Raw genomic sequence first — 18,077 nt, forward strand, 5'->3', positions numbered from 1 at the left:
GTGCAGATTCAAAGGCAGAGTAACAAAAAAAAGTGTGCAAGTATAACTCAACATTTCTTTAAATTACTTTTACTACATTTTACTATTCTGGTTTAAGAAGGATATTGCACTACATTTGTCTGGTATTTATATGCCTCCACAAAATCATGATTTGCAACAGCAAAAGCACACCTGTAAAGAGGGAAAGGAATAAGATTAAGACATCCAGTGCATTTTACCTCAGCCACATAGCACATATTGATTACCCCCATAGTCTATCCCTCACTACTTGTCTCCTCTATATACCATTTATTATCTTAATTAATAAGTAACCATTTACCTGCAGTGATCAATTGATAACCAAACATCAGGCTAAAATTTAATAGGTAATAGGATTCTAAGTTGTAGTGCAAAGGAATGCATTCAAAGGAATGTCGGAGAACAATGGCAGGAAGCTAGTCAAAACATCAGGTAAAACTAGAATTTATCATAATCTAGGACAAACCGATAACCAATCAATCCGTGGTCAATGAGGTAAGAAGCAACAAAAACTACCAAGAGTAGTGAAGATTTAGGGAGCTGAGAGAGAGGGATGAAGAAAGGTAAAGGATGACAAAACAAAATTGCAAGGGTTAACATTATTTTGAAAAAGGTGACAAATGGTTTCTGTGCTAGGGCCTTAACTATTTATGTGCATAGTATGATGTTAGATATTGCAGCAGTGAGAAGCATCATGAAGGCAATGGCTTCCAAAGAACAAAGGATAGGCACTGTGACAAGCTGACACAGATTCTCTCAAAAACAATCAAATATGTTGCAGCAGTAGGTGGATAGAAAACATTTTCAAAGAGAAAAATGAGTTGCAAAGAATATATTAATAAAAATAACCACTAAGAATTTCTTTACCTTAAATGAGCTGCTACCATTTCATCATATGGAGGCTCGAGAATCTGCTGGCATCTCTCCTCTGGATTTGCTAACTATTTGAAATACAAAAAAAAATTACTTGGAGATGTGCAGTCTCTGAAAAGCGCACAAAGTAGCCTCTGAACATTTAATATAAAATCAAGCAGGCCCAAAATGAACTGCATTGTACAACACCATACATTAGACCAGACTTTCTCAACCTTTTTGCACTGGAGGAACCCTTGAAATAATTTTCAGGTCTCAGGGAAACCCTGCGTAAAAATGATTATTATTATTATATCTACAGCTCACAGTACATTAGCATGATTGGTAAGTTGTAGCTATAATAATCCAAAAATAATTGAGTTTTGAGTGGAGAATGAATTTTTAGCTAACCTTGAAAAAAAAACAGGTAGTTAAGCTTAGCTTCTCTTTCTTCCCCTTTCATAAATTTTAAAAAGCTCAAGGCAAACATAATTAATTTCTGTTAAATAACTGGCTTAAGCCAAAATGGGATCAAGTGGGTTCAGTAGACTTAATTTAAATAGAAGTTGTAAAGTGATTTTAATGAATGCTATTTACATGAAAACTTATTGACAATGTTGAATAATAAAGTTACTAAAAACCATAAGCCAAAGCAATATAAATCAAAATATAGCCTAAACACAATTGTATATAAGTCTTTGAAAAACTATTTTCTTACTAAGTGACTTGATCAGGCTCAAATACAGGCCTAGCATGTGAAACCTGTGCTTGCTTTTGGTTGCACAAATGCTCAACTCTGGGTCAAACTTGAGATAAGCGCACAAGGATTTCACCTTCAACTGAAATGAGATGATTTCTATCCTTGCTCTTGCTGCTTGTTAAACAAGAAAAAGCTTGCTCTCACATGTAAGAAGTCGAAAACTGCAGCAAAATGTTAATTGTTTTCCTATGAATGGCAGCATACTCTTCTTTCACAGAAATCCAGAACTGTCCAGAGGCAAGTCAGTAAATCTCATCTTGAGTGCATGATCAGACTGCAACTCACAAAGTTCTTCCTCTTCCCGCGGAACCCCGGTTGAGAATGTGATGTATGCTTAAACAGAAGCTGCTGATATATCTTAGCGTCATACAACGTTTACTGTATTGAAAGTCATTTCATCTATTATGTCCCTCCCAGAGCAACTCCCTAGCCCCTTCTCCATAGCCTTGTTACAGTTTCTTATTCAATTCCCTCTTAAAGGCAGACAGGCATTCCATGTTTTAACGATCCTAGCCAGATTCTACCCACAATGGTGTGCAAGACTCTTTTCTCCTCCTATTGTTCTTAATCCTTCTTCCCTTTATTGTATACCTGTGATCACTAGTCCTCAACCCCTCCACCTATGCATCTCACTATTCCCTCTGTACAGATCCCTCATCATTTATATATTCCTATCAAATCTCCCCGTGACCTCTTCTTCTCCAAAGAAAACAGTTAAAGAAAATTTAAGTGGAATTCTAGCAAAATTCTACAGCCTGAATAAAATTAAATCACAATTTGCTAGAAGTAACATCATTTGAGTAGAGGAAGTTCTGGGGAGAGGAATGCTGAAAAGATAAACGAGGAAATGCCATTGCTAAGGTATTGTTAACTTCAGATAGGGATTTAACATTGTGGTGGAAAGAATAAATGACAATAGGAGTCTGTCATATCTGTGATGATTAAAAAAGAGACAGTATTTTGACCTAGCACTGGATCCATAGCAGTACAGGGAATGACTCTTCACCCAAGTACTGCTTAACTGCAATATGGATTTCTGTCTCTCCTACCAGACTCTCACTAACTTTATCTACCCTTCTCTCTTTTCGGCCAAATCTATGTCTCATAATTTTTGATCAAGGAAAACAATCCTGTCTTATTGAATTGTTCCTCCTGGCTAAAATCTTCCACTTCTTAAAGGAGATGTTTGGAGTAATGTTTCTGTGCCAAGAGTTTCCTCCCCTCACCTCCACTAGTGGGTTTTACAATCCCTGGAAATCCAGAAAGCACACGATATACACATCCCAAAGAGGAAGTATTCTAAAGGCAAGATGACATAATCATGATAAAGGTTTCACTGCTAATGTTGTAGAGTATTTCATGTAATGGTCTTTCTGTAGAAGTAGTGTTTGGGTTATTGTTAGAGATAAGAGATAGAGGAATGTGGGCCATTCAATCAGGAGAGAAGGCTGGGGGAGTGTGTTTGCTTTGGTGCCTGACACCAGTGTGAGGCTTTGTCTTGGTTCGGCAGAAGGTAAAGAGAGAAGATGCTGGAGAGAACCAGTCATCGGATTGGATCCAGTGGGGACCAGGATTCGATGGAGCAAGGTGTGGGAATCTACTGGGGATGGGAGAATATGACTTCTGGAAGATTTGAGCTCCAACCTGTGCACATTTGACTGTTTAATTATAATGGCCCTTTTTGTTTTTTTTCTTTTCTTTACTAACTTTTTAGTTAATATTCATAGATATACTTCCTTTAATTGCATGCAGTGTGCAGTCTGTTATTTCCTGCTGACAAGCTATAACAAGGCAGCACATCACACAAACTAGGGCTTGGGTGGGAGAGACATCTCAATCTCATGGACTTGGCAGGACCGTTTGATGTGTGTACCCTAGACACATGAGGCCGGAGAACAGTGGGTTTCTCAGCACAGTTGGGAGACTGCCAGTGAGGGCTAACAAGCCGTTTCCTGAGAAGCACGGGAAGAAAGGGGTTTCACATGGCAAACAAGAGAATTCAAAGACAATATGAAAGCCAAAGAGAGGGCACACAACAGAACAAAAATTACAGTAAGTTAGAGGATTTGAGAGCTTTTAAAAACTAACAGAAGGTAACTAAAAAAGTCATTAAGATGAAGACGGAATACGAAAGTAATTTAGCCAATAATATTAAAGAGAATACCAAAAGTTTCTTCAGATACATAAAGTGTAAGAAGCAAGAATAGATTTCGAACGGCTGAAAAGCGATGCCGGAGAAGTAGTAAAAGGGGACAAGGAAATGGTGGATGAACTGGATAAGTATTTTACATCAGTGGAAGAGACTTGCAGTATGGCGGAAGTTTCAGGTGTCAGAGGTCATGGAGTGTGTGAAATTACCACTATAGAGAGAAGGTTCTTGGGAAACTGAAAGGTCTGAAGTTAGGTAAGTCACCTGGAACAGATGGTTTATGCCCCAAAATTCTGGAAGAGGTGGCTGAAGAGATTGTGGAGGCATTAGTAATGATCTTTTGCGAATCACTAGATTCTGAAAGGTGCTGGAGGACCATTCTTTTGCAAATGTCACACCACTGTTCAAGATGGGAAAGAGGCAGAAGAATGGAAACCATAGGCCAGATAGTCTGACCTCAGAGATTGGGAAGATATTGGAGTCGATTATTAAGGATGAGAGCTCAGGATATCAGGAGGCACTTGATAAAACTGGCCGTGGTCAACATGGTTTCCTCAAGGGAAAATCCTGCCTGACAAATCTGTTGGAATAATTTGAAGAAATAACAAGCAGGATCGACAAAGGAGAATCGGTGGATGTTGTATACTTGGATTTTCAGAAGGCCTTTGGCAAGGTGCCTCACATGAGGCTGCTTGACAAGCTATAAGCCCAAGGTATTACAGAAAAGATTCTAGCACGGACAGAACAGTGGCTGATTGGTAGGAGGAAATGAGTGGGAATAAAGCAAGCCTTTTCTGGTTGGCTGTGGTGATTAGTGGTGTTCCACAGGGATCTGTGTTGTGACCGATTCTTTCTATGGTATATGTCAATGATTTGAATAATGGAATTGATGGCTTTGTAGCAACATTTGCAGACGATATTGAGATATGTGGAAGGGCAGGTAGGTTTGAGAATGTAGAGAGACTACAGAAGAGCTTAGATTAGGAGAATGGGCAAAAAAGTGGCAGATGACATACGGTGTTGGGAAGTGTATGGCCATGCACTTTGGTAGAAGAAATAAAAGTGTTGACTATTTTCTAAATGGAGAGAAAATACAAAAACTTGAGATGCAAAGAGACTTGGGGGGTCCTTGTGCAGAATTCTCTACAGGTTTGATAGCTCTGGTCCTGTGCTCACTGGAATTAAGGTATGACTTAATTGAAATCTACTGAATGGAGAAAGGACTTGATAGAGTGGATTTGGAAAGGATGTTTCCTATGGTGGGAGAATCCCAAACCAGAGGATGCAGCCCCAGAATAGAGAGACATCCTTTTAGAACAGAGATGAGGAGGAATTCCTTTAACCAGAGAGTGGGAATCTGTGGAATTCTTTGCCACTGGCAGCTGTGGAAACCATGTCTTTATTAGATTAGATTAGATTCAACTTTATTGTCATTGTGCCAAGTACAGATACTAAGCCAATGAAATGCATTTAGCATCTGACCAGAAATGCAAATAGTGTTATTTACAAAATAACTGCAAATAAAAAAGTGCTACAGCACACAAATATAAAAGTACTGAGACAGTACAATATGGATGCAATACTGCTTAGTGCTGTGATGAGAGGTTCAGCAGTGTCTCAGTCTCAAGGAAAAGCTCTTCCTGTGCCTGCTGGTGTGGGAGCGGAGGCTCCTGTAGCGCCTACCGGATGGGAGGAGAGTAAAAAGTCCATGGTTAGGGTGAAATGTATCCCCAATAATGCTTTTCGCCCAGCCCAGGCAGCGTTTATGGTAGATGTTCTCAATGGTGGGCAATTGGGTGCTGATAATCTGCTGGGTAGTTTTCACCCCACACTGGAGTGCTTTGCGGGCCAATACGGGACAATTGCCATACTACACTGAGATGCAGTTGGTGAGTATGCTCTCAAAAGTACAGCGGTAAAAGTTCGTCAGTATCCTGGGACAGAGGTGAGCTTTCTTCATGCTCCGCAGCAAATAAAGGCGCTGTTGTGCCTTTTTGATCAGGATGGAGGAGTTCAGGGACCAGGTGAGATCCTCGGAAATGTGGACACCAAGGAATTTGAAGCTTGATACAAGCTCTACTACAGTTCCGTTGATGTAGGTGGGGACGTGAGTGTGACTGCTGGCATGCCTGAAGCCCACAATGATCTCCTTGGTCTTCTGGGTGTTAAGGGCCAGATTGTTGTCAGCACACCATGTAGCCAGATGCTGGACCTCGTCCCTGTAGGCCGTCTCGTCATCCCCTCTGATCAGACCAACCACCGTGGTGTCGTCTGCGAATTTGATTATGGAGTTAGAACCAAGTACAGGAACGTAGTCATAGGTGAAAAGGGAGTACAGAAGAGGGCTCAGCACACAGCCTTGAGGCGCGCCGGTGCAGAGGTTGATAGATCCTTGATTGGTCAGGGCATGAAGGGATAAAGGGAAAAAGGAGGAGATTTGGGCTGAGAGGAAAATTGGATCAGCCATGATGAAATGGTGGAGCAGACTCGATTGGCCTTATGGCCTAATTCTGCTCCTATGTATTATAGTCTTTAACAGTCAAACAGGTATAGCAGGTTTTAAAAAGAATTATAGAGGAAGACTGGTATAGTGATGGAGATAAGCATGCCAGGAGATTCCTGAGCAATTTTAGAGGACAAGGCCATGGAAGTATTTGGAAACAAAATGATACTTCTGTAATTAAAGAACTACCACACCAGAGAGCAGGGAAGTGATTTTCATGGCATTCCAGAATAATTTGATGAACCAACGCATCCTACAGATTACTTAATATACAATAACAATTGCGATTTCTTCATTCCCTCAAATAAGTTCACAATGTCAATACTTTTTCCTACCTGTAACCTACGATTTGCAATGTGAGGATGTTTAAATGATAAGAATTCAGCACAGGATTCGCCATTTCTGCTGTCGATGGACTCCAAAACCTATTAAAGCAATAAATAGTCATTATTTTATAACATTCCTCCAAAAGGACCACAACCTTGTCACGGTTTGCAGGCTTGTGTGCCTCAATGACCCGGAGAGCTGCGTTGGCTGAAGCCAGGGCTTTATGCTTTGGCTCTTGGTAGGGTAGAGGCCAGACTAAGAGTGGCCCACTGGTCCTCCAGGTTCAGCTCAGGGCTAACAACTTGATTGGAAACTGCAGTGGCCAAGGACAGACAGATGGAGGACCTTCATTGGTGCCCTAAAGACCAGTGGCGAAACGGGCAGTAAGAATGTTATAACATTAACAAGGCACACAAGGTACATATACTTTGTACCCTGGTAACTGGCTGAAACTGAACCACACTGCTTTCATATTAAAACACTTCCATGCAACCACTAAAATTCCTTATTTCCCATCACTAGCTTTGCTACCTCTAGTGCTGATCATGGTCAAACTGTTTCATTCAACTCTCAGCAAACAAAGAATATCCGAAGTTTTGCTGTAAATGACCGTAAGATATAGGAGCAGAAGTAGGCCATTCGGCCCATCAAGTCTGTTCCGCTATTCAATCACAGGCTGATCCAATTCTTCCAGTCATCCTCACTCCCCTGCCTTCTCTCCATACCCTATGATGTCCTAGCTAATCAAGAACCTATCTATCTCTGCCTTAAATGCACCCAATGACTTGGCCTCCACAGTCACTCATGGCAACAAATTCCACAGATTTACCACCCACTGATAAAGTAATTTCTCCGCATCTCTGTTCTAAATGGACGTCCTTCAATACTGAAGTCATGCACTCTTGTCCTAGACTCCCCTACCATGGGAGATAACTCTGTCATATCTAATCTGTTCAAACCTTTTAACATTCGGAATGTTTCTATTTTTTTTCTTAAAGATGTGCTGGGTGCGTTCCAACTACCCCTGCACCACTGCATTCTTCGCGGCAGTGTATCGGTCCGCGGCCCGGAGGTTGGGGACCACTGGTCTATACCTCCAGAAATGAATGCCAACATTGTAATTGCCTTCTTCACTACCAACTCAACCTGGAGGTTAACCATGAGAGTATCCTGCACAAGGACCCCCAAGTCCCTTTGCGTCTCTGCATTTTGAATTCTTTCCCCATCTAAATAATAGTCTGCCAGTTTATTTCTTCCTCCAAAGTGCATGACCATACACTTTCCAACATTGTATTTCATTTGCCACTTCTTTGCCCATTCCCCTAAACCATCTAAGTCTCTCTGCAGGCTCTCTGTTTCCTCAACACTACCCGCTGCTCCACCTATCTTTGTATCATTGGCAAATTTAGCCACAAATCCATTAATCCCATAGTCCAAATCATTGACATACATCGTAAAAAGCAGCGGTCCCAAAACTGACCCCTGTGGAACTCCACTGGTAACCAGCAGCAGCCAGAATAGGATCCCTTTATTCCCACTCTGTTTCTGCAGATCAGCCAATGCTCCACCCATGCTAGTGAATCCACTGTAATTCTATGGGATCGTATCTTGCTCAGCAGCCTCATGTGTGGCACCTTGTCAAAGGCCTTCTGAAAATCCAAGTACACCATATCTACTGCATCTCCTTTGTCTACACTGCTTGTTATTTCCTCAAAAAATTGCAGTAGGTTAGTCAGTCAGGATTTTCCTTTCAGGAAACCATGCTGGCTTTGGCCTATCTTATCATGTGCCTCCAGGTACTTCGTAATCTCATCCCTAACAATCGATTCCAACAATCTCCCAACCACTGATATCAGGCTAACAGGTCAATAGTTTCCTTTCTGCTGCCACCCACCCTTCTTAAATAGCAGAGTAACATTTGCAATTTTCCAGTCATCCGGTACAATGCCAGAATCTATCGATTCTTGTAAGATCATTGTTAATGCCTCTGCAATCTCTCCAGCTACTTCCTTCAGAACCTGAGGGTGCCTTCCATCAGGTCCAGAAGATTTATCCACCCTCAGACCATTAAGCTTCCTGAGCACCTTCTCAGTCGTAATTTTCACTGCATATACTTCACTTCTCAGATAATCTTGAATGTCCGGTATACTGCAGATGTCTTCCACTATGAAGACTGATGCAAAATACGCATTCAGTTCCTCTACCATCTCTGCGTCTCTCATTACAATATCTCCAGTGTCATTTTCCATTGGTCCTATATCTACCCTCAACTCTCTTTTACACTTTATACACTTAAAAAAGCTTTCGGTATCATCTTTGATATGAATCACCAGCTTCCTTTTATAATTCATCTTTTCCTTCCTAATGATCTTCTTAGTTTCCTTTCGCAAGTTTTTATAAGCTTCTCAATAGCTTTGGCTTCCATGCATGCCCTCTCCTTTGCTTTTACATTGGCTCTGACTTCACTTGTCAGCCACGGTAGTATCCTTCTTCCATTTGAAAATTTCTTCTTACTTGGAATACGTATATCTGAATTGCACTTCCCTCATTTTTCACAGAAACTCCAGCCATTGCTGCTCTGCTATCCTTCCTGCTAGTGTCTCTTTCTAGTCAACCTTGGCCAGTTCCCCTCTCATGCCATTGTAATTTCCTTTATTCCACTGAAATACTGACACATTGGAATTTAGCTTCTCCTTCTCAAATTTCATTGTGAACTCGATCATATTGTAACCACTGTCCCCTAAGGGTTCCTTAACCTTAAGTTTTCTTAACACTTCTGGATCATTGCACAACACCCAATCCAGCACAGCCAATCCCCTAGTGGGTTCAACAACAAGCTGTTCTGAAAAGCCACCCCTTAGTCATTCCACAAATTCTCTCTCTTGAGGTCTAGTACTGGCCTGGTTTTCCCAACCCACTTTCATGTTAAAATCCCCAATGATTATCATGATATTGCCCTTATGACACACGTTTTCTATCTCCTGCTGTAACTTGTAATACACATCCTGGCTGTTGTTTGGAGGCCTGTATACAACTGCCATTAGGGTCCTTTTACTCTTGCCATTTCTTAACTCAACCCATAGAGACTCTACATCTTCCGATCCTATGTCATCTCTTTCTAATGATTTAATATTATTTCCTATATGACAGGGCCACACCACTCCCTCTGCCTACTAACCTATCTTTCTGATACACCGTATATCCTTGGACATTCAGCTCCCAATGGCAGCTATCCTTCAGCCAAGTTTCAGAGATGGCCACAAAGTCATACTTGCCAATCTGTAGCTGAATTTCAAGATCGTTCATTTTATTTCTGATGCTGCGTGCATTCAGATATAACACTTTCAGTCCAGTATTTGCTGCTTTCTATTTTAACTGCATCATGCCTCTATTGCCCTGTAATTCATCCCATAATCATGACTGTGGTATGTTACATCTCCTGCCTGTCCTTTCTATCATTTCTGTCACACTCTATCTTTGATTTATTTCGGTTTTCCCCTTCGTCAGCTCTATCACTCCGGTTCCCATCCCCCTGCCAAATTAGTTTAAACCCTCCCGAACAGCTCTGTTGAACCTGCCTGCTAGGAAATTGGACCTCTTTGGGTCCAGGTGTAACCCGTCCTTTTTGTATAGGCCGTACCTCCCCCAGAAGAAGCCCCAGTAATCCAGGAACCCGAAGTCCTGCCCCCTACACCAGTCTCTCAGTCACGCATTAATATGCCCAATCATGCTACTCTTGCGCTTATTAGCACGTGGCACAGGCAGCAATCCTGAGGTTACTACCCTGGAGGTAAACTTGATTAATCAGGGCAGGAGGGGATATGGGGAGAAGGCAGGAGATTGGGGCTGAAGGGAAATTGGATCAGCCGTGATGAAATGGCGAAGCAGACTCGACGGGTCAAATGACCTAATTCTGCTTCCTATGGTCTTAACACCTCCGTGTCTGCAATCTCTGCCCTGATATTCCTGAAGACGCACCACTTCATTAATCTCAATGGGGCAACTTCCTCACTCCTACTCAGCTGTCCAAACCTTGGTTCCTATCTGGTTTCCACACTGGCCTACCTGAAGATGAACCATCTCCCTCATCCCGCCAAACCTTTCCTCAACAATACACATAATAGCCCTGACTTCTTCATTTTCCCAAATACCATGCCTCCATTGCAACTAAATTCATGAAGAAGCACTTTATCATATCCATACCCAGCCCTTTATGTTATGTTTTCACCCAATTCGCATCAAATTCTGTTCACTTCTGTTACTGACTCCCAGTTCAGGCGTGTGGAAGTTTTGTTTGCATGCCTTCATGAATGTGTCCCTGCCTACCACTACTCTTTCAGCCCTATATCCCCAAGTTGTCTGCACAACCACAACCTTGATGACCCTCAGATTTAATTATTCCACCATTTTCGGCCGAATTCATCTGCAAGGCCTTGTTCAGGAATTTCCTCTATAAACCACTCAGAATTAGAAAGTGGTTTATTATCACTGATTTATTTGATGTAAAGTTTGTTGTTTTGCAGCAGCAGTATAGCGCAGAGACAAAAATTACTAAAAAATCACAAAATAAATAAATAGTGCAAATGACAAATAATGAGATCATGATCACGGACTGTTCAGAAACCTAATGGCAGAGAGGAAGAAGCTGTTCCTAAATCACTGAGTGGAGGTCATCAAGCTCAAACTCTCTTTCCTCCTTTTGTACATTTCCAAACCCTACCAATATGGTCAACCACTTTGGTATTTCATATGGTTATATCAATCCTTGTTTTAACATGCTCCTTTCCACAAAATACACAGTAAATAGCATCAGAGTTATACAGCATGGAAACAGCTCAACTTATCCATGCCAACCAAGATGTCTCTCTGAATTTGTCCCATTTGACTGCTTTTAGTCCTTATCACTCTAAACCATTTCCATACATGTAACTGCTTAAATGTATTTTAAATATTGCAATTGTACCCACCTCTACAGCTTCCTCTACCAGTTCGTTCCAAGTACATACCACCCTCTGTGTGGAAAAAAATCCCATCAGGTCCCTTTTAAATCTGCCCCCCTCACCTGAAACCTATGCTTTCTAGTTTTAGACTCCCTACCCTCCTAAAAGACAACAATCAATCACCTTATCTGTGACCCTCATGATTTATAAGCCTCTGTATGGTCACTCCTCAACCTCCTACACTCCAATGTAATTCCAACTTTTTGAGCTTTTCCTTATAACTCAAGTCTCCAGTCTTATTGGTATCCTTGCAAGTCTCTTCTGCTCTGCTCCCCTTCGAACTTAATGGCACCCTTCCTATACCTGATGACCATGACTATATAAAGTCATGGAATAAGCAGTTTCAAGTTCCTGGGTGTCAAGATCTCTGAGGATCTAATCTGGTCCCAATATATTGAAGCAGCTAAAAAGAAGGCAAGGCAGCGACTATACACTATACTTCATTTGGAGTTAGAAGAGATTTGGTATGTCAACAAATACACTCAAAAACTTCTATAGATGTACTGTGGAGAGCATTCTGACAGGCTGCATCACTGGTGAGGGGGCTACTGCACAGGACCAAAAGATGCTGCAGAGGGTCGTAAATTTAGTCGGCTCCATCTTGGGTACTAGCCTACGAAGTATGCAGGTATCTTCAAGGAGCGGTGTCTCAGAAAGGCAGCATCCACTATTAAGGACCTCCAACACCCAAGGCACGCCCTTTTCTCACTATTACAATCAGGTACAGAAGCCTGAAGGCACACACTCAGCGATTCAGGAATAGCTACTTCCTCTCTGCCATCTGATTCTTAAATGGACTTTGAACCCGTGAACACCTCCTCACTTTTTCAATATGTATTATTTCTCTTTTTGCACGATTTTTAATCTCCAATAAACATATACTGTAATTGACCTATTTATTTATTTCTCCCCTTCTATATTCTGCATTGCATTGAACTCCTGCTGGTAAGCTAACAAATTTCATGACAAATGCTGGTGATAATAAACCTGATTCTGATAATACTCCATCAATATCTTGTATAGCTGTAATATGAAAACCCATCTCTCACACTCAGTGCCCCAATAGGTGAAGGCAATTGTGTCAAATGTCTTCTTTACCACCTTATGTCGCCACTCTCACAGTGTGGTGCGATTACCTCTTTCATAGAAATCATAGAACATTTATGACGGTGCTAATTTTGCTCAGTGACTGCTATTACGTTGTCCTATTGTGTATACTATCTTAGTTAAAAATTGGTTATTGGATTACCTGCTGTAAATACTGATTCACTGTGATGTGTGCCATTGCTGGCAGGGTGGCAGTTCAGATGTCTTGAGGCAAAATGACATGAGATCACCTAGGGAGATATACAGATCAATTTGTTGAAGAATTTACTTTAACACTAACTAGAAAGTCAAAAGTGAGTCAAGCATTCAGTACAGAGGTGGAGTGATAAGCTGCCTATCTTTAAAAAAAAACATGAAACTCATTTGTATTTGAGTTTGGTATCAGTTATCAATATTAACGAAAATACACACACACACACACACACACACACACACACACACACACACAGATGCTGGCCATCTGAAATGAAAACAAAAAGTTAGGAGATCAGGAATATCATGAAATGATCAAGATGGTCAAAGACAACTAGCTGAATAGATGCAAACAACAGGAATTCCGCAGATGCTGGAAATTCAAGCAACACACATAAAAGTTGCTGGTGAACGCAGCAGGCCAGGCAGCATCTCTAGGAAGAGGTGCAGTCGACGTTTCAGGCCGAGACCCTTCGTCAGGACTAACTGTTGATCTTACTTTACCAAGCAAATATGCTCTTGTTAGGGATAATTATGAATAGCATAATTATGGATGAACTCAAATGAGAGTCAGTCTTCAGGAAATAAAACTCTACACAATTTAACTTCATTAAACTAATCATGGTGTGCAACATTCTGATTCTGCCCCATTGAAATTATACAGGAGAAGCCAATAGCTGAATGTCCGTGCTGTTAGCACAGTGTTACAGTATATCCTCACCACTTAAGGCACAGTTCAGGACAGGGCTATTTTGTCACTTAACCTTCTGGCTAGTTGTATATTGAGAGCCAACACTGGTAAAAAAGGGGTATGTTTCAGGTGCCTGGCTTTTGGAACAGACACTGGTATTGAATAGTCAAAGGGGTTCTGCTAATTGGGATGCACTGACATTGTAAATGTTACTTTGTAAATTCATTCCACTATATTTCAAATATTAAAAATAAGTAGGTTAATCTTAAAACAATACCCTTTATGTTGAAGAGGTACAAAACATCCTGTCATGAGAGTGAGAATCTACTAGACTCTTCATCTCCTGGGGATTCTGTGTATGAATAAAGGCTTTTATTCACTTCCATAGATGCTGCCTGACCTGCTGAGCTCTTCCACCATCTTGTGTGTGTTGCTCTAGATTCCCAGTAGCTGCAGAATCTTGTGTTTATACTTCCCAGTTGCAGCTCTGTGTGGCTCATTTTAGCCACTCACAAACTGCCTATATAAGATTATTTAAACCTTAATTATCATTCAACCGTATATGAATATAGCCAAACAAAACAGCTACCCTCCAAGCCAAGGTGTAAAACACATTACAAGCAGCACAACACACTGCTTATAGCACGTAGCACAAATAGCCCACATGGTTACGATTTCAGAAAAGCATACGGTCACAACGAAAAAAATACAGCCAAAGTCTCTGTCTCCAGCTTGCTTCCACCAAGTTCACACTGGAGAGCAACACCAGGCGAGCATCGGAGGGCAGACTAACAGGAGGGGCCAGACGGATTCCAGCGAACCCACAGAGGTTTCTCCTATACTGCCTCGATGACTCCTCCCCGGCTGTCGGTCTTGCCAATGAACTGCTGAACCAGACTTGCAATGTACTATTTTACCAATATCCAACAGAGCCTTGTGATCACAATAAAAATGTCCAAGACAATCACTCGCACCATCCAAGGGCACACAAGTCCAAGCGACAACATAACAACGGTATGCAATAATTCCAGCTCCATTGCCATCGATGTCACCATGTACAACCCTGACGTTCATTGTATTGCAACACACTCAATAAATCCCATAGAATCAATGAAAGACTACACCAGCTTGTGTATTCAATCAGTGTGCAAGAGACAACAAATTGTACAAACACAAAAAGAAAGAAATAACACTTTAAAAATAAGTAAGAAGCAATAAGTATTGAAAACATGAGATGATGAGTTCTTGAAAGTGAGTCCATAGGTTGTGGGAATATTTCAGTGACGGGGCAAGTGAAGTTGAGCAAGTTATCTCCTTTGGTTCCAAGAGCCTGATGGTTAGGGAGTAATAACTGTTTCTGGACCTGGTGGTACAAGTCCTACCCAGCATTAAGACAAGAACTGTTAGGATGGGAAACAGCTTCTTTCCCCAGGTCATGAGACTACAGAACTCCCTACCACCACCCAAGGCTCATCACTTATGAAGCACCAGTAGCGTTTGATTGTATACCTTTTAATTTGTGTTGTAAATGCACCTTAAGCTAAATGTCAGTCTTCCAGAACATATTTTATTATTTGTTAATTTATTTGTAGTAATATTACTTTATGAGTTGTGTGTGAGTTATACGTATTGTTGTGCACCTTGGTTTGGAGGAACATGGTTTCATTTGGCTACAAACATGCGTACAGCTGAATGATGCTAAATTTGAACTTGTACTTGATGTAGAGGCCCAGAAGAGCCACAGGTATGATTAAGGTGATTGGCAAAATAGACAAAATTGATGAGATATACAACGATTTCTGCTTATGCAGCAAATAGTTGCATTCTGGAACAATGCTGAGAGACGTAGTGCAGGTTGGTTTAACTGTGAACCAATTGTGAATCCTAACAGGAACAGAGTAAGAACATGCAGGAATTTTGGAAGAGAACAGCGAGTGAGACTCACCTAATGTTTTTACACTGAACCAACATGGACTACATTGGCTTCCATGCTTTAACCTTTCTGTGAACTTGAGAATTCAAGTCACCCTCGCCCAATAAACTAAAAATGGATTTAGAGCTCAAAACCTCCTCTAAAACAGCTTGGAATGACTCACAGTGCCGCAAGAACAGACTGTGAGTTGTCGTTAATAACCCATATACTTAGTCAAAGAGGTTAGAATAACACGTCCTCCTCAGAAACCAACAGGAATTTGCTCCCAAGAGTTAATCTTAACTGCCTGGTAATATATTTAAAAGAAAGCATGAATCAATGTGTAGTCAAATCAGGGCATTCAAGATATTGCTACAAACGAGATTTCAACATAGCAGGAGATGCTTGCAGCCCAGCAGCAGCTGGCAAATGCATCCCACTGGTCTCCCAAACGCTCGTTTGACTGTACAGGGCTGTACGCAAGCTGGGGTCGTTTGACTGTACAGGGCTGTACACAAGCTGGGGCATTTGACTGTACAGGGCTGTACACAAGCTGGAGCATTTGACTGTACAGGGCTGTACACAAGCTGGGGTCGTTTAACTGTACAGGACTGTACACAAGCTGGGGTTGTTTGTACAGGGGTGTACACAAGCTGGGGTCGTTTGTACAGGGGTGTACACAAGCTGGGATCATTTGTACAGGGCTGTACACAAGCTGTGGTCATTTGACTGTACAGGGCTGTACACAAGCTGTGGTCATTTGACTGTACCGGGCTGTACACAAGCTGTGGTCGTTTGACTGTACAGGGCTGTACACAAGCTGGGGTCGTTTGACTGTACAGGGCTGTACACAAGCTGGGGTCATTTGACTGTACAGGGCTGTACACAAGCTGGGGTCGTTTGTACAGGGGTGTACACAAGCTGGAGTCGTTTGTACAGGGCTGTACACAAGCTGTAGTTGTTTGACTGTACAGGGCTGTACACAAGCTGTGGTCGTTTGACTGTACAGGGCTGTACACAAGCTGGGGTCGTTTGTACAGGGGTGTACACAAGTTGGGGTCATTTGTACAGGGCTGTACACAAGCTGGGGTCGTTTGTACAGGGCTGTACACATGCTGGGCTCGTTTGTACAGGTCTGTACACAAGCTGGGGTCGTTTGTACAGGGCTGTACACAAGCTGTAGTCGTTTGACTGTACAGGGCTGTACACAAGCTGGGGTCATTTGACTGTACAGGGCTGTACACAAGCTGTGGTCATTTGACTGTACAGGGCTGTGCACAAGCTGTGGTCGTTTGTACAGGGCTGTACACAAGCTAGGGTCGTTTGACTGTACAGGGCTGTACACAAGCTGGGGTCGTTTGACTGTACAGGGCTGTACACAAGCTGGGGCATTTGTCTGTACAGGGCTGTGCACAAGCTGGGGCATTTGATTGTACAGGGCTGTACACAAGCTGGGGTCGTTTGACTGTACAGGGCTGTACACAAGCTGGGGTCGTTTGTACAAGGGTGTACACAAGCTGGGGTCATTTGTACAGGGCTGTACACAAGCTGGGTTCGTTTGACTGTACAGGGCTGTACACAAGCTGGGGTCGTTTGACTGTACAGGGCTGTACACAAGCTGGGGTCGTTTGTACAGGGATGTACACAAGCTGGGGTCATTTGACTGTACAGGGCTGTACACAAGCTGTAGTCGTTTGACTGTACAGGGCTGTGCACAAGCTGTAGTCGTTTGACTGTACAGGGCTGTACACAAACTGTGGTCGTTTGACTGTACAGGGCTGTGCACAAACTGTGGTCGTTTGACTGTACAGGGCTGTGCACAAGCTGGGGTCATTTGACTGTACAGGGCTGTGCACAAACTGTGGTCGTTTGACTGTACAGGGCTGTGCACAAGCTGTGGTCGTTTGACTGTACAGGGCTGTACACAAGCTGTAGTCGTTTGACTGTACAGGGCTGTGCACAAACTGTGGTCGTTTGACTGTACAGGGCTGTGCACAAGCTGTAGTCGTTTGACTGTACAGGGCTGTGCACAAGCTGTGGTCGTTTGACTGTACAGGGCTGTGCACAAACTGTGGTCGTTTGACTGTACAGGGCTGTACACAAGCTGTGGTCATTTGTACAGGGCTGTACACAAGCTGGGGTCGTTTGACTGTACAGGGTTGTATACAAGCTGGGGTCGTTTGACTGTACAGGGCTGTACACAAGCTGGGGCATTTGACTGTACAGGGCTGTACACAATCTGGGGTTGTTTGACTGTACAGGGCTGTACACAAGCTGGGGTCGTTTGTACAGGGGTGTACACAAGCTGGGGTCATTTGTACAGGGCTGTACACAAGCTGGGGTCGTTTGACTGTACAGGGCTGTACACAAGCTGGGGCATTTGTCTGTACAGGGCTGTACACAAGCTGGGGTCATTTGTACAGGGGTGTACACAAGCTGGGGTCGTTTGACTGTACAGAGCTGTACACAAGCTGTCGTCGTTTGACTGTACAGGGCTGTGCACAAGCTGTGGTTGTTTGACTGTACAGGGCTGTGCACAAGCTGTGGTCGTTTGACTGTACAGGGC

The 18,077-nt window shown here is 42.5% G+C and overlaps 1 protein-coding gene across 3 annotated transcripts in view; it reads right to left on the reverse strand.

Annotated features, from left to right (window-relative positions):
* Positions 1–18,077, reverse strand: part of pcid2 (PCI domain containing 2) — a 71,853-nt gene that overhangs the window by 52,167 nt on the left and 1,609 nt on the right. For 2 of the 3 annotated variants that reach the window (XM_063051246.1, XM_063051247.1), the window contains exons 2-5: positions 12,859–12,946; positions 6,618–6,707; positions 886–959; positions 104–171 (exon numbers count right to left, since the gene is read on the reverse strand). In XM_063051246.1, the coding sequence (XP_062907316.1) occupies positions 104–171; positions 886–959; positions 6,618–6,707; positions 12,859–12,894 (268 nt within the window). In that variant the 5' untranslated portion in view covers positions 12,895–12,946. The remainder of the gene's footprint in view (positions 1–103; positions 172–885; positions 960–6,617; positions 6,708–12,858; positions 12,947–18,077) is intronic. The other variant, XM_063051248.1, reaches the window with a different exon arrangement.

The sequence above is a fragment of the Mobula hypostoma genome, chromosome 6 (genome assembly GCF_963921235.1).
Source record: "Mobula hypostoma chromosome 6, sMobHyp1.1, whole genome shotgun sequence".
Classification (NCBI taxonomy): Eukaryota; Metazoa; Chordata; class Chondrichthyes; order Myliobatiformes; family Myliobatidae; genus Mobula; species Mobula hypostoma.